The sequence below is a fragment of the Camelina sativa genome, chromosome 20 (genome assembly GCF_000633955.1).
Source record: "Camelina sativa cultivar DH55 chromosome 20, Cs, whole genome shotgun sequence".
Taxonomy (NCBI): Eukaryota; Viridiplantae; Streptophyta; class Magnoliopsida; order Brassicales; family Brassicaceae; genus Camelina; species Camelina sativa.
Genome location: NC_025704.1, coordinates 14,106,784 through 14,129,508, shown reverse-complemented (window position 1 = coordinate 14,129,508; position 22,725 = coordinate 14,106,784). Strand labels below are relative to the sequence as shown.

Sequence of the window (22,725 nt, the reverse complement as noted above, 5' to 3'; positions counted from 1 at the left end):
CGACTTACTTAAGAGGTGTCGTTATGGATGATTTATGATTAAGTACTATAATTCAGCCATCATGAGCTGGAATTATCGGATAACTCGGCCATTTTACGGCTGACTTATAGCAAAAGATTAATTACTAGAATATCATTTAGTTACGGCCGACTTTTTAAATGATACGGCTGAATTACAGATTTTCAGTTTAGTTATGACATTTAACGGCTGAATTTGGCAGCCATTTTTTTGCTTTTTTAATTACTGTAATAGTACTTATGTTGCGACTGACTTATAATTTTGTTTGATGGCTGATTTAATTAGGCTGATTTACATGTTCACTTGGTGGCTGACTTGTCACTTTGGACGCATCATCCATGTCATCATTCGATGTCATCATCTTCTAAGGAAATACAAAACGTCTTTTTTTTTACTCTTGTTCTTCACCTGGTTCAAAAGTGAATGATTTACATGTTTTTTACCTCGTTCTTCACTTCTTAATTTTCCTTATTTTCTTAATTTTCGTGCATGGATCCAGTTACGGAAAATAGGTAAAGAAACACAAATATATATTTAACACTGACGATAGATGGTGTAAAATTGTGCAGATAGATGCGGAAACAACGCACGACAAGCTTGTGAAGTTTATTCTTGATGACTACGAATTGAACGCGTTGAACCATCAGCTAAAGCTGAGCTACATGTTCTCGAACAAGGTTTGTGTCAGCTGAGTTATTTATATACAGTCGAGTAGCAATATAACTCAGCCGTCATATGAATACAAGACCTTTCATATTCCCTTTAAGTATTATAATTCAGCCGTCAAGTAATAAAATTCAGCCGTTTACTTTCAGTTTATTTCTTGTTATAAGCAAGTCATGAATCATTATAACTCAGTGGTCATATGAATCTACGAGACTTTTCGTTTTCTCATAACTCATCCATGAAGTAATATAAATCAGTTGTTTACTTTCGATTTATTTCTTGTTATAAGTCAGTCACCAAGCATTATAACTTAGCTGTCGTATGAATCTACGAGACTTTTCGTTTTTTCTTGAATGTTATAATGCAGCCATCAAGTATAATAAAATTCAGCCGTTTACTTTTAGTTTATTTTTTGCTATAAGTCAGTCACGAAACATTATATTTCAGCCATCATATGAATCTATGGGACCTTTCGTTTTTCCTTAAGTATTATAACTCAGCTGTGAAGTAATAAAATTCAACCATTTACTTTCAGTTAATTTTTTGTTATACGTCAGCCACAAAGCATTATAACTCAGCCGTCATATGATGTGGCATAGTTTGTTGATGTGTATTTTTAAAAATATTTTCGAAATTAAAAATGAAAAATTAACCCAGGGTAATAATTGTAATTATACATAGAACACTAAATATATGAGTAATTTTTTGAAAATATATAATATATCAGCAATATTCATACTTTTCTATAACATTTTGATTAATTTTTTCAATAAGGGAGATTTACTCACGTGCCATAAAAATTACCAAGGAATCTATTCCATACTAGATCATTTCAATTTGTTTCAGCACAAATCAAATATTTGGTACGAAATATAATAAAATAAAAAGTATCAAAGCTCTTTGGAGACAAAGTTGTATCTATCTTGCTTCTATTCCCATACTGATGAATATACGTTTTCCTATATACGTAAAGACGTTTGCATGGAATCCGACATACGTGTCTAATCTAGCCGGGACAATAGCGATGGTGAATGGAATAGCGATGTTGGTGACGAGTCTACCATCCTATAGACGAAAGAAGTTCGAGCTTAATTTTCTTCTACGGTCTCTACATAATCTTCTACGTAATCCATGTGGGAGACTATCTCCAACATCTTCCTGTTTTTCATTGACCGCTACCTGAGATTCTTACAATCCACCAAGAGAACCAGACTTGTTTCCGCTAGAATCAACAAATTTATAGTTTAGTGTTTTTCTTTTAATTATAAATAAATAAATACAAAATGCAAACGAGATGAAAAATAGTTTTTTTAGATTCTATTTTAAAATACAATGTATAATGATTGTAACCTTCAGTAGAGACTTCGAGAGAACCAATGGAAGAAGAGATATGGGTGTAAAGCTTTTGAGTCCAACTTCCCTGTTTTCTGATTACAACACTTAGCGTATCTTTCTCCATCCATTGAAGCTTGTGAATGGATGCCAAGTACACATGTAGAAACAATATACTCGTTATTGTATATTTTAGCCCTATAGTTAGATCATGAAACAAATCCTTATGGCCCTAACTCTTTTGAGGTTTCTGATTAGATTTAAGCAAAGTTACCTACTTATATTTCTCTTTTTTTTTTTTCTTTCCTTTTGAGCGATTAAAGTGACTGCTTTTTCAACCCATCTCTGCCATCTCTCATGGTGGCAGAACCCGCCTTTGTTTACCTTCTCATGCCCTCCCCTCCTCATGGGGAAGACAAATCGCAAAAAAAAAGGAAACCCACAGATGGCTCTTACCTGTAAAAGGCTCAATCTCTCCGGTTTTCTCAAATTTGAAATCCTCCGCGAGAAGCTCTCTTCATTACCTCCAACGACACCGCCTCTGTAATGACCCGTAACCAGAAGTATGGACCAGACGGCGAAACGTGTTCGAATGATGAGGAAAAATATCGAGAAGACGGAGAAGAAAAAAAGAGAGAAATCTCGAAGAACGGGATGTAAACCGTTAAGGCATCTTGTGAAGGTTAATGGAAAAATATATATCAAAAGAAGGGGAAAAAAGGAATGGCCGTGGTAAATGGTGAGGAAGACGTAAAACGGAAAATAGGGACAGAACAGCGACGTACCAGCCAAACGGTCAAAGTACCGCGGAACCATGGACAGAACGTACGGGAGGTACAAGAGGTCCAGATACAGACGAGGAAAGTCGAGGTCATAGACAAGAGGTCCGGAGATGGACAAGAGAAGACGATGTCACGGATGAGAAAGTCGAGGTCATAGACAAGAGGTCCGGAGACGGACAAGAGAAGACGATGTCACGGATGAGAAAAGTCGAGGTCACGGACAAGAGGTCCGGAGACGGAAAAAGAAGACGATGTCACGGACAAGAGGTCCGGAGACAGACGAGAGAATCTGAAATCACGGATGAAAGGTCAGAGTTGGACGAGAGAAGCGGAAGTCACGGACAGAAGGACCGAGGACTGACAAGGAAATAGAACCACAGACGTGTGAACTTTGAATTGCGGACAAGCGTGGGAGCTTGGGACGCAAGAGAGACGCGGGAAGGTTGGAGGAAGTGGAAAGGTCTCTCATGAGCTGTGAGACGCCACGTGTTGCCATCGCATACTCTCTCGCCAGTGTCTGAGATGCACGCACGCGTGAATGAGAGTGTGAGTACTCCGCATGCAGAATTTCTGCCACTTGTCGATTGAAGCTTGCCACATATCCAGCGAGAGAAATCGAGTGAGAGGGCTATAAATACCCCCTCCTTCTCTCATCTGCGACCAAAATCTCTCTCAAACACTAAACTCTTGCCAAATTTTTTCTCTCAAAAATTCTTGAAGAGAAATCAAGAGATTTCCGAGCAAGGAAGAAGGAGGAAGCTCGTCGGAGCTAGAGGCGAAAGAGGAGGCGAAGTGCTGTCGGATTGCGGTGTGGTGGTCGAGCTCGACTCAATCAAATCTCTGCCTAAATCACTGTGAGTTGAGGCTACGACTTTAGAGTTGTTGTGATTTGCGTTTGGTGTGGGTGTAGAGGATACATGAGCTTGGTAGCTCGTGTGTCTCTCTTTGATTGTTGTGTGTTGCATGTTTTTCTTTTTAGATCTAAATGACACCAAGTTAAGATCTGGAGAGTAGACTATCATGCATTCATCTATTGTTGCATATAGTCTTGTTTTAGTTTAAAAGATCATGCATGCATAAAGAGAAGAGTTATTTGGGTTGCTTTCAAGATCAGATCCAAAATGGATGATCATGCATGCATCCTTCTATGAATTTTTCAACCGGTTAAAGAAGAAAAATGAAGTGGTGTGAAGAGTTGAAAATGCAATAATTTTCTTGCATAATTTTTGGGATTGAATTTGAGTTGCATGCATGATAAAAAGAGAAAGAAAAATTGTTTAGCAACACTTGCATGTCAAGGAAAAATATTTAAGAAATTAATCTTAATATTTCTTGTGAGTTAAATCGGTTGCATACATGTGGTTGTTGTCTTAAATGCTTGATTAATTTTATTTTTGCATTTTAAGAATTTTGCTTGATTTTCTTGCATGCATTGCTTGATTCTTGCTTGAAATTATTTTGTTATTTAATTACTTAATTCTTTGTGTCAGTAGACTTATAATTAGTACTTGTCTAGCTAGTTCTCATGTGTCATGTTGGACTAGCAATCTACTTCTGTCCCCAAGTGAATTTGGAAGTCCGGCGAGCTAATCTTTGCGGTCTCGTGGCAAGAACAATCGGTGTCTAGTGAGAGACTAATCCGATTTATTGCATGACGATGTAAATGTGTGGTGATCCGATTGGTAGCCTTTGTGGTTTCAACGTGGTGTGGAATGGGGAGATGGGACAGAAGGTCATTGGGCCCTAGGTTGTGTGTGTGAGATGAAGTATAGTGTGTGCCTATGGTGGTAGCATCACTAGTACTTTCATTCCCTTTGAGGTTTGGGAGTTGTGTTGAGATGGCCTATGGTGGATATGTGTCTAGAAGTGTCAAGTCTTAGTCATTTCTAGTCTTGCTTGTTGTGCGTAGTTTGCTTGTTTGCTTTGCTTGCTTGCTTGCTAATCGCTTATACATTGTGTGATTCTGATTGTTGTTTGTGGGTTGTTGATGATGGGGGTAGTTGGATAAGGAGGAATGCATGTTAGAGAGTCACCCAACTCACTGAGTAATGTTAGATTACTCACTCCTCTCCAATACTGTTTTTCTTGCAGAGAAAAGTAAGTGGGTAGAGTTGGGCAGCTAGGAAATCGGATAGGATATTTTATGTTGTGTAATTGCTTAAATAAAAATCCTTAAATTACATGGCCTAGTCCAGGTCAGCATAACGCCGCGCATGTACCAAAGGTTGAAAAGTCGGAGGTGTGTGCGTAGCGGGTAGGCGGCGGCCGGTGGACTGGTCGAGGAATCTAATTCGTTGGTGGAACCTCGACCAGATCGCGGACTGTCAACCTCTCGTGATGACCTCCGGGCTGGTCCGCGGTTAGTCCGGCCGTAGGGACGGTTCAGGGGCGTTACAGCCTCTCTTTCCAAAAACTAATGTCTCAGCTAAAGCACTGCCTTTAGGCTCAACCATTGCCCAAACAGATGGTGGAACCTCTGTATCGACCTCCCCAAATCTACTTTCCCAAGTCTCAATAATCCTCTACTGCAAAAGTTGTTAACTCAACTGACCCATAAATTATAGAAGCCTTAACTAAACCTGCGACAGTCGAGAATGTAGATGTCGCAGCTTAAAAAAAATCCTATCGTTGCCGAAGACAGTTGGATGAATCTGTTCAATGGCTCAGCCAAGCCTCTCTTAAAGAAAGGTACGCCATTCACTCTACCCTCGAGTGAAGCTTTTGTGGAGATACAAAACTCCATCATCAAAAGGCACCAAAAGTCTTAAGAATCGTTCATCATAGGTCAATTCTACTCGGACCCCCCTCTTAGGGTACAATTCACTCGATTGTCAACGGAATTTGGAGCCACAAGTTTCATGATATCTCTGTTTCAAAATTGGAGGGCAATGCATTCATGTTTAGGATTCCTAACTATCAAACCCGTATGCGAGTGTTGAACCAAAGGCTCTAGAGTATTGAGGGTCAAACCATGTTTGTAGCAGACTGGCAACCGAGAGTAACCCTAGCAAAATCGGAACTATTTTCTGCCCCAATCTGGCTGAAACTCTTGAATGTCCCGTTGAAATTATTCAATCATGATGGATTGGAGCGTATCGTAGGGCTGGTTAGGGATCCAAAGTGTCTCCATCCCTCAACAGCAAATAGGACAAATCTTGAAGTTGCAAAGGTTTTCACTATCAACGATTCTCAGAAACCATTGCCTGAGGCAGTAAATGTGAAATTTCAATCAGGAGAGATTGGGAGAGTTTTGGTCTCAAGTCCGTGGATGTCACATGTTTGCAACCACTGTAAAGAGATTGGCCATAGTGTGAAGTGCTGCAAGGCTGCTCCAGTCTCCTGCTCGGGCTGCAACTCTACTATGCACACTTTGATCTCATGCCCCAGGAAAGAGAAAAAAAGAGTGTCATCGATCATGTTAAGCCACCTCAGGTTTCAGCTCGGGTTACCCCAGCGGTTTTAACGGTAGCAGTGGAGCAGGCTAGGCTTCCGTTGACCGAAACAGGAGTTTTATCTACAGGAAACTCAACATTTCTAGGTCCAAAGCTGGTTGGTGATACTAGTGGATCAAACGGTACTAGTTTATCGGTTGGTGTATCTGGTGCTGAGGCAGATTCATCGGATACTTTTTCAAGTGAACTTGGTGGTAGTGAAGATTATGAGGAAGATCAGGAAGATTATGAGTTCACGAAAGTGATGTCGCAGCGGCAACGCAAACTTGAACGAGGCAAGAGCCTCATCTTAAACTAACCTTTATGTATATAAATATCTTTTTTGTTAGAAGTCCGAGGCTTTAATAAGTTGTCTTATCGTACCGGATTTAAAAAGTGGCTTCGAAGAAATAAGCCTATTTTTGGTAGTCTTCTTGAGACTCATGTACAACGGCAAAAAAGATCTAAATTTTTCAATGAATTGCTGTCAGGCTGGTTTTATGATGATAATTATGGTTTCTCGGATTTCAGTAAGATTTGAATTCTCTAGCACCCTAGTGTAAAAGTCTCCATCATTTCAAAGTCCCTTCCATTGGTCACTTATGAAGTTCAGTTACCTAGTTCAGCTACACAATTGGTGGTTTCTTTTGCCTATGTGTCTAACGAGGAAGTGGATCGACTTGTGCTTTGAGAAGAGATTGTTAGCTTGTCATGGATTCAGAGTATAATGGGCAAACCATGGACAGTCATTGACGATTTCAGTCAGATCTTGAACCCCTATGAGCATTCTAAGTCTGATGGTTATTCGGTTGACAGACCAACTAGATCCTTCAGAGAATGTATTTTCAAAGCTTCCCTTCTTGATCTTACGTTTAGAGGGTGCTCTTTTACTTTGTGGAATAAGAGAAAAGAAGATCTGATTGCAAAGAAGCTTGACAGAGCTCTAGTGATGATGAGTGGGCTGTGCAGTTACCTATGTCTTTTTCTTATTTTGGAGAGCCTAAATTTTCATATCATGTTTGTATCTCTATAAGCATCTCCTCTACCCGCCCTACTCAGAAGTAACCTTTTAAGTTGTTTTCCTTCTTGCTCTCTGACCAGTATTTTATTCACCTAATATATGAGAATTGGTTCTCATTAAACTTGGTGGGTTCTGATATGTTCTGAGTCTCAATAAAGCTGAGGGCTCTAAAGAAGATCATCCGAGAGTTTAGCAGGGAAAACTATATTAATCTTGAAAAAAAGAGTTTAGGATGCACTTGAGGTGGTGATTTAGTGTCAGAAAAGTATGTTATCCTCTCCTTCTCCTTTAAATGCGGATCTATTAATTGAAGTAGAGAGACGATGGCAAATTTTGGTCAATTCAGAGGAAAGATATTTTAGATAAAGGTCTAGTATATCTTGGTTGCGAGATGTGTTGGAATTTATACCGGTTTATAACAATTTATAAACTAGTCATAAATTCAATTGCCAGGATTCATGTAAATATTGAATCAAAATCTATGTCATAAGATTATGAATATACCTGGATAGTTCGCAGCGGAAGATAAACTAAATTAAACTAAGGTTGTAAAGCACTCCAACTGTTGTGCCTCTACTGGTATCCACACGCACACAAACTGGATCAAACGGGATGCTAGTGCCGTAGAGATCAAATCTCGATCGTGACAAACACTTTTGTCTTAGGTTAGGTTTCGGCGAGATCTTAGTATTGCTATTAATCAAACGCAAAACGTCAATTATATATTGATCGACGTTAACCTAACTCGTTTAGGTTTGCTAATGGGCCAAGCCCAATTCTCACTTACGTGCGTTTATAAACATACATATATATATATATATCAAATATGACATATGTATTATATTAACATATTTTATAACTGCACAAATATAAATATATATATATGTATATCTCATATAACACATATATATATATATATTATATTATATCAAACCCAACATTACATTAATCCAGTCTGCTTAGGTGTGTGACCCTGTAGGATCGAATAATATTAGCAATGAGCTTCTAAAGTCATTGATCATAAGAGGCTTCTAGCAAAACATTATGATCATCTAATATTATTCGACTTTCGAACCTTGACTATACAAGAGTAAGTACAAAAGATTTCAGGACATTCCAAACAATCTCCCACTTGTACTGGAATCATCTATTCCGAATATCCTTTCGTCGCTATATCTCGATCTTAGCATAAGGCAAGAAACAGTGTCATCCTTATTAACCTAAATCATATTTATCGAACTCCGATTTATACTGATAAAACAAACGATTGACATTCACCTCGTTTGAGCACGGCCATGCATTTCTCAGTATCAAATCTTCGATAGGCCCAAAGATATTTATCTCCTGTTATATAGGAGGGACAAATCCCATCTTGTTTAATCCTTGTTCCTTACACAGTTCATAATATACCCAATCACTGTTTTTATAATCACCTGTTACGGCTGACGTTTGACAGGATCAAAGCAAACTAATCCATGTATAAGAAAACATGACAAACTCAGGTCAAAGGACTATACTCTATAGTTGTGATGAGAAACTCTTATGACACTCATATAACATTCTTGTAGAGTTCTCATAGCGGGTCAGTCCAATACTGTGTTCTCCAACACATATTAATGTGATTGACTTTAATACTACATATCAATGACTCCATGAAACATAGTCATCAGTCACCTCACATACTAGTCATTTATAGTTATTAATGTCCCATTTTAATAACCTTGACTAGGGACCTCAATAATTCATGTTATCTTATATTTATAGGGTTTCATGATCAAGTCACATAGTTGATGACCTATAATGATAAAATAAATTATTTTGGGACAATTATTTAATTATCCAATAACCAAATAATACTGAAACATATTTCATTAATTTAAGAATACATCAAATGTATGTAAAAATGAATATCATATCATAAAATAAAATTCTCCCACTAAAATCGAGATCACATCTTTAGAAATTTAATGCCTACAGCAGTCGTATGACTCTCATGCTTAGGTTGTGGAAGAGGCTTGGTTAAAGGATCTGCAACATTTGCATTCGTTGAAACTCTGCTAATCTTTACATCTCCTCTATCAACTATATCACGAATAAGGTGATATCGTCTTAGAACGTGTTTGGACTTCTGGTGCGATCTGGGTTCCTTCGCTTGAGCGATGGCTCCATTGTTATCACAATAAAGATCCACCGGCCCAGAAATGCTAGGAACCACACCAAGTTCAGAAATGAACTTCTTAATCCAAACAGCTTCTTTTGCTGCTTCAGAAGCAGCAATATATTCAGCTTCGGTTGTAGAGTCTGCCACGGTGCTCTGTTTGGAGCTTCTCCAAATCACCGCTCCTCCATTCAGACAAAAGATAAATCCAGATTGAGATCGAGAATCATCTTTGTCTGTCTGAAAGCTGGCATCAGTGTAACCACTCACAACAAGTTCATCACTTCCTCCATACACAAAGAACTTATCCTTAGTATTTCTTAAATACTTTAGGATATTTTTGACTGNATATTTATAGGGTTTCATGATCAAGTCACATAGTTGATGACCTATAATGATAAAATAAATTATTTTGGGACAATTATTTAATTATCCAATAACCAAATAATACTGAAACATATTTCATTAATTTAAGAATACATCAAATGTATGTAAAAATGAATATCATATCATAAAATAAAATTCTCCCACTAAAATCGAGATCACATCTTTAGAAATTTAATGCCTACAGCAGTCGTATGACTCTCATGCTTAGGTTGTGGAAGAGGCTTGGTTAAAGGATCTGCAACATTTGCATCCGTTGAAACTCTGCTAATCTTTACATCTCCTCTATCAACTATATCACGAATAAGGTGATATCGTCTTAGAACGTGTTTGGATTTCTGGTGCGATCTGGGTTCCTTCGCTTGAGCGATGGCTCCATTGTTATCACAATAAAGATCCACCGGCCCAGAAATGCTAGGAACCACACCAAGTTCAGTAATGAACTTCTTAATCCAAACAGCTTCTTTTGCTGCTTCAGAAGCAGCAATATATTCAGCTTCGGTTGTAGAGTCTGCCACGGTGCTCTGTTTGGAGCTTCTCCAAATCACCGCTCCTCCATTCAGACAAAAGATAAATCCAGATTGAGATCGAGAATCATCTTTGTCTGTCTGAAAGCTGGCATCAGTGTAACCACTCACAACAAGTTCATCACTTCCTCCATACACCAAGAACTTATCCTTAGTATTTCTTAAATACTTTAGGATATTTTTGACTGCTGTCCAGTGACTTTCACCTGGATCAGATTGGTATCTACTCGTCATGCTTAAAGCACATGCCACATCAGGACGAGTACAAAGCATGGCATACATGACAGAACCTATAGCAGAAGCGTATGGGATTCTACTCATGCGCTCTCGCTCATCATGTGTTTTAGGGCACTGAGTCTTGCTGAGCGTTATGCCATGAGACATTGGTAAAAAGCCTTTCTTAGAATCATGCATATTGAACCTATGTAAGATCTTATCTATATAAGTATCTTGACTTAGTCCAATTAGTCTATTTGGTCTATCTCTATAGATCCTTATTCCAAGAATGTATGCAGCTTCTCCCATGTCTTTCATTGAAAAACAACTTCCTAGCCAAGTCTTCACAGACAGAAGCAAAGGAATGTCATTTCCAATAAGTAGTATGTCATCTACATACAATATCAGAAATGCAACTCCGCTCCCACTAGTCTTCTTGTAAACACAAGGTTCTTCTTCATTTCTAATGAAATCAAACTCTTTGATTGCCTCATTAAAACGAAGATTCCAACTCCGAGATGCTTGCTTCAACCCATAAATAGAACGTTGAAGTTTGCATACTTTCCCAGCATTCTCAGGATGTGTGAAACCTTCAGGTTGTGTCATGTACACATCCTCTTCTAGGTTTCCGTTAAGGAAAGCTGTTTTCACATCCATTTGCCAAATCTCATAATCATAATAAGCGGCAATTGCTAGGAGAATCCGAATAGATTTAAACATTGCAACTGGAGAATAGGTTTCATCATAGTCAATACCATGAATTTGCTTGTAACCTTTAGCTACCAGTCTAGCTTTGTATATCTATATATTACCATCCATGTCAATTTTCTTCTTGAAAACCCATTTACACTCAATGGCTTTTACACCATCAGGTAAATCAACCAAAGTCCATACTTTGTTTTGTGACATGGAATCCATTTCGGATTCAGCGGCCTTTAACCACTTATCGGAGTCAGGGCCCATCATTGCCTCTTCGTAAGACGTAGGTTCATCATTCTCTATAATAAATATATCATGATGATCTGTCACCCAAACCCCATATCTATTAGGTTCGTGACGTGTCCTTTCGGACCTACGCACTTCAGGTTCCACAGGCATAGATTCTACGACTCTTCGTAAATCCAATTGATGCTCTTCCTCAATAGGTGGAGCCATCTCCTGTGGTTCTCAAACTTCTTCGAGTTGTACCTTACTCCCACTGTTTCTTTTAGAAAGAAACTCTCTCTCTAAAAAGACACAATTCCGAGCAACAAACACTTTGTTCTCGGTAGGGTTGTAAAAGTAATAACCTTTGGTCTCTCTAGGATAACCAACGAAGTAGCACTTATCAGATTTGGGTCCAAGCTTATCAGTAATCAAACGTTTGACATAAGCTTCACAACCCCAAATTTTTAGAAAAGACAAATTAGGAACCTTTCCTGTCCATATCTCATATGGTGTCTTTTCAACTGATTTTGATGGACATCTGTTTAGTGTAAACGCAGACGTTTCTAGAGCATATCCCCAAAAGGATAATGGAAGATCTGTGTGACTCATCATTGACCGAACCATATCTAATAAAGTCCGGTTTCTCCTTTCAGACACACCATTCCATTGAGGTGTTCCTGGAGGGGTGAGCTGTGAAACAATTCCACATTCCCTGAGATGATCACTAAAAACTTGGCTCAAATATTCTCCTCCACGATCTGATCGAAGAGCTTTAATTGTTTTGCCAAGTTGGTTTTGTACTTCATTCTGAAATTCTTTGAACTTTTCAAAAGATTCAGATTTATGTTTCATCAAATAAACATAACCATATCTACTGAAGTCATCAGTAAATGTAATGAAGTACTGATAGTTTCCTCTGGCACCTAAGCTCATTGGTCCACATACATCCGTATGTACAAGGCCCAACAAGTCACTGGCCCTTTCACTGTGTCCAGTAAAGGGAGCCTTAGTCATTTTACCCAACAAACAAGATTCACATTTTTCATATGATTCATAATCAAATGAGTTCAAAAGTCCATCACTATGAAGCTTCTGAATGCGTTTCTCATTTATATGGCCTAAACGACAATGCCAAAGAAAAGTAGGATTTGAGTCGTTAGACTTAAATCGTTTAACACGGATGTCATAGATAGGCATACTCTGGTTCAGAACATAAAGTCCATTCTCTAATGGACCGCTACCATAAAAAATATCATCACGATCAAATGAACAACATTTGTTCTTGATCGAAAAATGAAAACCTTCCATGTCCAAACATGAAATAGAGATGATATTCTTATTTATTGTAGGTACATAGTAGCAATTCTTAAGTTCCAAAATCATGCCAGAAGGTAAAGACAACTGATATGTACCTATGGCCAAAGCAGCAACTTTTGCTCCATTAGCAACGCGTAGGTCCACTTGTCCTTTCTCCAAAATTCTACTATTACTTAGGCCTTTCAAATTTGTACAAATATGAGCGCCACAGCCAGTATCTAATACCCAACGAGTAGAACCACAAGTGGTAACATTTACCTCTATAACAAATATTCCTTTAGAGGAAGTTTCAAAAACCTTCTTTTCTTTCAGATCTTCCAAGTATTTTTCAGGAAAGTTGTTTTTAAGGGTGAAACTCTTTTCTTCCCTTTCGAGAACATTTCTCGGAACTTGATACCAATCAAGGAGGTTTGATCCATCCAATTTATCATTCTTAATGACACATTGAGATGAATTAAAATTGTGAGGGTTTGACATCTCTGTATCAGAAGAATAGCAGAAATTAATATGATATCCATAAAATTAGAGGAATCTCAACAATTAAGAAAACTCATACTATACTCAAAACAAAATTTCCTCATAAGAATATAGTAATCCAAGATCCTTATTTCACTAAAATTCAAGTGAGCTTTGGCTCATCGCCCGAATATTTAGTTATTTAGGTAAGCAACATCCTTGCTAATTATATCCAATATAATTCTTGGTTGTTAGATAACATCTTATGTCATATCCAACATATGTCTCTAAGCCCAAAACCGTTTTGATAGCTTAATCAAGTAAACCAATCTTTTAACTCAAATGGTAACCATTACCATCTGTCTTACTCATGTAATCATGGACACTCTACTTGGTAGACCCATCACACAATGAAACGAGGCTTGACAGTAGACAAGATTGGAAAGACATCAAAAATACTTGATATTTGTTGAGGAATTAATTTTATAAATTAATCTTATATTTAAAATTTATATCCAATATAAATAATACATATCTTATATGTACTTAATTATTCGAAATTAATCTTAATTAATTTTATATTTTATCTAAATTTTATATCTGATATATAAAAATTTAAATGATATACAACTAATACATATCTAATATGTATAATTATTGTATAATTATTAATTTGTAAATCATTCTTAATCATATTAAAAATGATTTAAAACTAATTATTTTAATCAAATTAAATTTCAATAACACTAATCAAATTAGAATTTGAAAATTATGGCTCCGATCAACGAATTTCCGTAATGACTTTCATTACCAAATTCCAATCTCTCGGAGATGAAGTTTAATCTTATATATTATATTCATTCTTTAATCAAACATAATATATATATATATATATATATATATAAACGTGATGCTCTAACAAAACATACCCAATATATATTTCAATTAATTAGTTATATGTATCATCATATATGCATAACTATTATGCCCTAAAAGAGACGTAATGAAACAGATCATAAGTCTCTTATATATATGATACAAAAATCAAACAGACAAGTATTGCCGAAATACGTGTTGTTCTAATAACCATATTATATTCATAATAACTCTTATGTGTTTTTGTAATAATACATGCAACGTAAACAATTTTACAACTCTGCATGTATCGATTATTCATTGATCAACCATAATAATCGGATTTAACAAACAAAACAAAACTACTTTGCATATCAAATATGAACAGTAAATTAGGTTTAATTCAAAATTATACATGTATGCTCTGATACCACTGTTGGAATTTATACCGGTTTATAACAATTTATAAACTAGTCATAAATTCAATTGCCAGGATTCATGTAAATATTGAATTAAAATCTATGTCATAAGATTATGAATATACCTGGATAGTTTGCAGCGGAAGATGAACTAAATTAAACTAAGGTTGTAAAGCACTCCAACTGTTGTGCCTCTACTGGTATCCACACGCACACAAACTGGATCAAACGGGATGCTAGTACCGTAGAGATCAAATCTCGATCGTGACAAACACTTTTGTCTTAGGTTAGGTTTCGGCGAGAATCTTAGTGTTGCAATTAATCAAACACAAAACATCAATTATATATTGATCGACGTTAACCTAACTCGTTTAGGTTTGCTAATGGGCCAAGCCCAATTCTCACTTACGTGCGTTTATAAACATACATATATATATCAAATATGACATATGTATTATATTAACATATTTTATAACTGCACAAATATAAATATATATATGTATATCTCATATAACATATATATATATATATATATATATTATATCAAACCCAACATTACATTAACCCAGTCTGCTTAGGTGTGTGACCCTGTAGGATAATAATATTATCAATGAGCTTCTAAAGTCATTGATCATAAGAGACTTCTAGCAAAACATTATGATCATCTAATATTATTCGACTTTCCAACCTTCACTATACAAGAGTAAGTACAAAAGATTTCAGGACATTCCCAACAAGATGGAGACTACAACTCTCAATTCTTTCACAGATGGGTAAACTCGAGGAAAACAATTAATCACAATCATTAACTTGAGGAGATTAATGGGGTGAAGGTGGACTCTCCAGATAGTATACAGAACATTTGTGTTGACAATTTTACTAATCTCCTTAGTAGTGAAGTTTCACCTCTGCTATTCACACAAGAAGATATCTCAAACCTGCTGGATTTTAGATGCTCGGAGGATCAGAAAACCCAAATATCAAAGCCTTTCACCTATGAGGAAATTAGAGAAGCTTTTTTCTCGCTCCCTCGCAATAAAACAAGTGGACCTGATGAGTATCCTGCTGAAGTCTTTACTAGTTGCTGGAGCATTGTTGGTGGAGAGGTCACTGCAGCCGTGAAGGACTTATTCTCCTCAGGTAAATTGCTAAAGCAGTAGAATGCTACTTCCCTCGTTTTGATGCCAAAGATTTCAAATGTTTCAAGGCCGACTGGCTTCAGGCCTATCTCTTGTCTAAACATAAGGTCATATCCAAGCTCCTTGCAAATAGGCTGCAGTCTCTGCTTCCTTCGGTCATCTCTCCATCTCAGTCGGCTTTTATTAAGGGCAGGTTTCTTTCTGAGAATGATCTATTAGCTACTGAGATTGTGCAGGGTTACAACATGCAAAATATTGAACCTAGTGGTATGCCCAAGGTGGATTTACGTAAAGCTTTCAACTCTGTGAGATAGGACTTCATAATATCTATGCTAAGGGGTCTTAACCTACCAGATGTGTTTATAAATTGGATCGTTGAATATATTACCACCCCAACTTTCTCTATGACTCTATCTCCATTAATAGTGTCTCTCGTGGTTTTTTTCAAGAGCAACAAAGGCTTAAAGCAAGGTGACCCCCTGTCTTCCTACCTCTTTGTGCTCACCATGGAAGTCTTTTCCAAGCTCCTCCTATTAAGGTACTCTTATGGATACATTTTCTATCATTCAGACTTAAAAATTACTCATTTGATGTTTGCGGATGATGTGATGGTATTTTTTGATGGGGGTAACACTTCTCTGCATGGAATCATTGTAACTTTGGATGATTTCGCTGGTTGGTTGGGCCTGAATATGAATAGAGAAAAAACGGACTACTCCTTGCAGAAGTCGATAAGACTGAAACAACAGCAGTTGCACAGTATGGATTTCCTTATTAGGCTTCTCTTCCAATCATATATTTGGGGCTTCCATTGATGAGCAGAAAATTAAAAGTCTCAGAGTATGCTCCGCTTGTGGAGAAAGTAAAGGGCAGGTTTGCTAGTTGGTCCTTAAATTCGTTATATTTTACAGGAAGGCTACAGTTGATTTGTCTCTATCATCACTGGGACTGTAGTTTTCTGGATCTCTACTTTCAAATTGCCAAGAAGTTGCATCAGAGAAATTGAATCCGTTTGTTCAAGGTTTCTTTAGTCAGGAGGAATAGAATCTCATCATAAAGCCAAGGTCGCTTGGTGGACAGTGTTTTTACCAAAAGAGAGAGAAGACTAGGCTTAAAAAGATTCTCGGAGTGGAATTTAGCTCTTAGCCTTAAGTTTGTTTGGCTACTTTTTACAAATAGTGGGTCCCTTTGGGTTGCTTGGCATAGACATCATAACTTAAATGGGAAAAAGAATGGCATTCTCTCTGATTTTTGGGCAATTCAAGAGAAACAGAGTGATTCTTGGAATTAGAGATGTCTTTTGCGGTTGAGACCACTTGCAGAACGGTTCTTAAAGTGTAATGTTGGCAATGGTTTAACAGCAAGTTTCTGGTGGGATTTGTGGTCTCCTTTTGGTCCTCTCATTAAGTTTTTTGAGGAAGAAGGTCTCAACATGATCGCAACAAGCTAAAGAGGGCTCCCTGTGGAGATTGCCTTCACCATACTCCCAACAAGCTCTCGAACTTCAGTTTTTCCTTACTACCATATCCCTTCCTCTGCAGCTGCATAGGGATGATTCTTATGGTTGGGTAATCAATAATGTGGCTTGCAAAGGCTTTTCCTTCTCCTTAACATGGGAAGCTCTTAGGCATTAAGAAAGGGGGAAAGAATTGGGCTTCCTCTGTTTGGTTTAAAGGGGCAACTCCAAAGAATTCTTTTCAGATGTGGGTCGCACACCTTGACCGATTACCTACTACATCACGACTGCTTTCTTGAGGACTGCCAGTCTCCCCTCTTTGCTGCTTGTGTTCTTCTGCTGTGGAGACCAGAGATCACTTGTTCCTCTTTTTTCGGTTCAGCGCTGTCATCTTGTCCTTGGTTCTTGCCAGATTAAGATCATCTCCATCTCTTTTCCAGGATTGGGAAGATCTTATGTTTTAGACTCAGGTCTCTACAACCTCTATCCTTCCATCCTCAGGAAACTGGTTGCTCAAGCTATAGTCTACGCTATCTGGAAGCAGAGAAACAATGTCTTCTACAATGGTCAAATAGTTCCGCCGCTGGCCATCTTCAAGACTGTTCACAGTTCACCGGGAAATCATCAACACAATGAGTGCAGGAAACCTATGTGCCTCTAGATATGATGAGGGTTCTAACCTATAACAAGCTTTTGCTTCCTTGTTTGATCTCTTTTTTGCCAAAGAACCAACTGGTTTGGTAATCTCAAATTCAAATCCAAACTCTCTTTCCTTTATATGATATTTACTCACTTAGCAAAAAAAAAAACTCTTTTGATGTCTCGAGGTACAAAAACTCAGGTCTTTGACATTTTTAGATGGCTTGCTGCTAAATTATTCTTGTAACATAATGCAAAAAGGGAATGTTAATATGTATGGCAATATGGCATCTTCATCTTATTCAGCCTATTATCGCTTTTGTTTTTCTTGTTGTTAGCTTTTGCTTGTTAATACTTTATTTTCTTCTTTCAAATTCAGAGTTCAGCCCATTATAACATAATGCAAAAAGGGAATGTTATTTTCTTATTAAAAAATTACATAGATGAAATCTACATTTTTTGTTTCTAAAAATCCAGTTGACCAATATACATCAATATTCACTAGACCTTATCTCGAGTATATATTATACTTATCTTATTAAAAAAATAAACTTAAATGCAGCATGTGGTTGTCAAAAAAAAAAAAAAAATGCAGCATGTAAAATCAAATATATATCAAATAACATGAAAAATAAATAAAATCATTTAATTATAGAACATCGTATACATAGTAGTATAATATTACATGGCCATACTTTTCTAGATCACAGGTCTATAATAAGTTTGAGCCAGTCTGTTTTAGTTTGGTTTGATAAAAATAGTTATTACTAGATGAGGACACTAGGACTTGGTGTAACGAAGAAGAGCAGCTCATCATCATTCTCAAACATAGCCATGTCAGTTTCAGATAGTGTGACCCATGCCTCAACCCCTCCAACGTCCTTTGCGTCCATTAACACGACCTGCGTTTTATCAATCGAATCGGGAGCAACCCAAACCGGATTACCCCATCCAAAATCCGCCTCATAAAATGACATTCTGCACCAGCTAGACACAGCATATGTCTCCGTCTCAGGACTTACCTCACACAACGAAGTCAGCATCGCACTTGCGATTCTCTCTTTGGCTTCAACTCGACTCTTTGCGTCTTCAGGATCGTTTCTGATAAGCTCATTGAGCTCCTCTTTAGTTCTATGCAGCTTAGATACCGTTTCTTGGATTTCCATCTTACTCTCTGAGCTCTCCATAAATAATGGTAAAAAGAAGAAGTTTCCAATTGCCTTGTGTGGCAAGAGAGAGGTAGAAACTCTAGGTCGCAAGTCCATTGTCTGTGTTATAGCGAATTCTGTAATCTCTCCCACCTTTGACTGGTGCGCCTTTGTCATGCATCTAAACAGCAGCGCCGTGATGGACTCAACACGGGTAGCTTGTGGCACACGTTTCCCATCCGAAGCTTTGTTTTTGAGCTTTTCAATCATCAAAGCACCAAAGTAAAAACTCTTTGTCTTGGATTTTGTTTCGTGTACGTGTAACGGAGGAAACTCGATAGTAATATCAGCAGGAGGGTAGAAATCAGCGGCCGCAAACTCAGGGTTCACTGTGTCAGCATACCCTTTTGCAGCCTTTGTCCAGCTGCAAACAAACGTTGACAACGAGGCTGCATCACATATCTTGTGAGAGACGCTAACTGCAACCGCGAATCCTCGGTCTCTGAAGAAAATGACCTTGACATGCAACAAAGGCCAGGTATCTGGATCTGCATGGTCCGGAGAGGCAATGAGCTTGTGAACCAAGTCAGCATCTGATGGGTTTCTCAGAAAATCGTAAAGAAGTATATCAGCCCGTGCCTCTGTAAACAAAGCTCCCTCGTCGTTGCAATGGACAGTGACACCGTCTTTGATTCTTCCAGCGAACGGATAAAAAAGAGACAGAGTCTGAGAGAGTGAGCCCTTGAGCCTCTGGACAACAATTTCTTCTTGGTTTGCTTGATCATCGTAGAAGAAAATGGCGGAAACGTAAGTTGAAGGAAGGAACTGGTCGAAGAGAGAAAGAGAAAGGGTTTGGAGATGATTGGGTGAAGCGGGTCTGATTATTTCTTTGCTTAAGAGTTCCAGCTCCATTGTTACTTTCTTACTTTTGAACAAAATACTAAAAGGCGTTTGAGGGCTGCTCATATTTGCACTCTGCAGTGTATATGTACATATAGACAGAATAGAGAGAGATACATGAATTCGCCACAACATATAGATCGACAATATCAATTCTTTGTGTACTGTTTTGGTTAGTGGTTGGAAATGGATATATTGGTTAGTCAATGTTTTGTTCAATGGCATTGACTCTTAAGAGCACAAAACAGAAAAAAAAGATTGGGTGTCTTAAAGGATGAGTTACGTTGGTAGCTCAAAGGACGAGTTCGGCACCGATATTTTTCAAAAGAAATCTATTGAACGTCCGCCAAGGTATATCATTCATTGAATGTTGAATTTAAAACGTTATATGCCAAAAAATTTTGTCCGAATAATGCATGCACCTGGCTGTATTACATTTACATATAAATAATGTTAAATGACTATTATATTATGGTTTCGTGGGAATTCGATGTACCAGATGTTGACGAATTCAAGCGGTTAAATTTGTAATGGATTTACCAAAACCATCGGTTTTATAATATGGCAATATTTTTTTCTGTCGAATGCTATATATACAGATTTGTTGCATTAGGCCATTAAGGCTATGCAAGTAGATAGATTAACCCTAAAGCAAGCGAATTTAGCTACACATTACGAAAATATCATTAGTAAAACATAGCGGAGTGTATTAGGAGATCTCGAAGACTACTAGATCCAGATATGGAAAACTAATATATTTGTATATCTATATATACAATTTGTTAAATACATTTTGGTTTATACCATTTTATTTGTATTTATTTAAAAGTTTATTTACAAAGTTAATCCCTAAAAGATTTCTAAAAATAACATTACGTCAGATTTTATTTCCTAAATATTTTACATTCTATTCCAATTAAAAAATTACAGCAATCAATATGGAAACAAAAACTATGATATATTTAACCGCACATTCTATTGTGCTTTGAAGATATTTTATCTCCGGATTTTTTGCAAACAAAGAAAACAACAATTTGATTCCCATTTTGTTTTTCAAAACCTGTGAGTTTTGATTCTTAACATAGGAAAAACTTTGATTCGCAATTATTTAAATATTATAATTATTATATATAAACTTAATAAAATTTTAGAATATTACGAATATGTAAAATTAAAAAAAAATTAAAATACTATATAATATGATTATATAGTAGATGTGTTATAAAGAGGACATGTTGGAATAAATAAAATATCATTAAATTTGTGTTAGCACGGGTTAAATACTCATTTTAATATATGTCAACACTACAAATATTAGAAAATTTAACATATAAAATCAAGCTGATTTAACTAAGATTGTGTAAAATAATTAAATCATTAGGAAAAATATGACTTAATCACAGCGTATAAATTACTTATTATGTATTTAGATCCCTTATTTTTTTGTTATAGTAATTAAAAATTAAAATAGATTCTCAAATGCTAAACAAAACAAACTAAATATAACAAACTAATGGTCATGAAGTGTATTGCGGGTTAAAAATTTAATATGAACATTTAGCGGTACAAATAGCCAGAAAATTTAGTGATTTCTCTATTTACAAAACATTCAATGTTTAACAAACAAATACAACATAAGATATAAATATAAATAAAATTATATGCATACGGTATACCACGAGTTAAAATCTAGTATATTCTTATTATAAAAGATATATTCTTATTATACCACGAGTTAAAATCTAGTGAAGTGACCTTAGTGCAGTGGCAGGAGGTAAGTCCAATTGTAGAAGTCACCATCACACCCGGGATCGAGTCCCGGTTCTTACGAATGTAGGAATTTGGTTAATGGGCCGGTCATGGTTAATGGGCCGGTCAGTTGTGGCCCAATAGTTGACAAAAAAAAAAAAAATATATTTACTATCATCTGAAATATAAGTATTTGCTAGACAAGTAGTGTTTTACCTACTAAGTATTTGCTAGACAAACTAAAGAATATAATAATTGAGAGAAACTATTTCACTACTAAGATTTCCTCCAATTTTGAAGAGCTTACACGGAAGGCTAAGTTTTGAGGTATTCAAATACCAGAAACACCATTATTCTTGATTGACAGCGTCTATTGTGAAGAGTTGGAATAATTTGCAATATAACTACCCAACTCTTCACACTAAGTTGCTTAAAGTTGGTTCCTTTGGTCTTAACTGATTTCTTGAGCTGGAAGCCACAACCTGACCTTCTTTCTTTCTCAAGTTCCTCTTTTAGTTTATCATAGAAATCAACCGTGGCATGGTAAATGTACTTCATGCTGTCTGGGAAGCCACCTGGTTAAATCCATCTATCTTATAAGTCAAAACCATAGAAAAATTCAAACTTTATAATACACATTATTTTATATATCAACAAATGTGGTACTTTTCCATTGCATCTGTGAAAAGCCCTTTTATAAAAGCTCAAGTTCCTCCATGTGCACCATACTTCATAGATGAATAAGATTAGTGCATTAGCTGATATAACTTGTGCTTACTGGGGCTCAAAATATGCTCCAAGTGACCACAAGTACGCCTCTGTTATCCTATATGCCTTGTGTGATATACATTGCGATAACGGGTTCCAAGATTTTTGGCATGGGATGATTTTCCAGCATATAAACTGATCAGTGGTCTTTATCTTTTTGGCTTATAAACCTTGTACAATGACCTCGTAGGAAAATTGTGGTGTTTTACTAAGGGACAAAAAATGTCTTGTTAATTCGCAAGTATACATGTGACTCTGTTATAAAATTTGTCCCACAATCACTCCGTCCAAAAAATATGAATTTGGGAATAAGACTCAGCCTTAGGTCTAATATCCTGGTTTAAATTCAATGAGAAAATATTTTTGTTACTATCAAAATGAAAATGATGCAAAAAAAAAAAAAAAAAAATAAAAAAA

General features: G+C 36.7%; 1 protein-coding gene and 1 pseudogene across 1 annotated transcript; one reads left to right on the top strand and one right to left on the bottom strand.

The window, feature by feature from the left end:
* LOC104772514 overlaps positions 1 to 22,725 on the top strand; it is a 76,071-nt pseudogene that overhangs the window by 877 nt on the left and 52,469 nt on the right.
* LOC104770767 (BAHD acyltransferase At5g47980-like) lies at positions 18,364 to 19,975 on the bottom strand. The gene has a single exon (XM_010495224.1). It carries the CDS (start codon positions 19,924 to 19,926, stop codon positions 18,511 to 18,513), a length of 1,416 nt encoding a protein of 471 aa, XP_010493526.1. The 5' UTR covers positions 19,927 to 19,975; the 3' UTR covers positions 18,364 to 18,510.

Excerpts from the sequence above, each read along its gene's own strand:
- LOC104770767 (XM_010495224.1), bottom strand. The coding sequence starts at position 19,926 with ATGTTGTGGCGAATTCATGTATCTCTCTCTATTCTGTCTATATGTACA.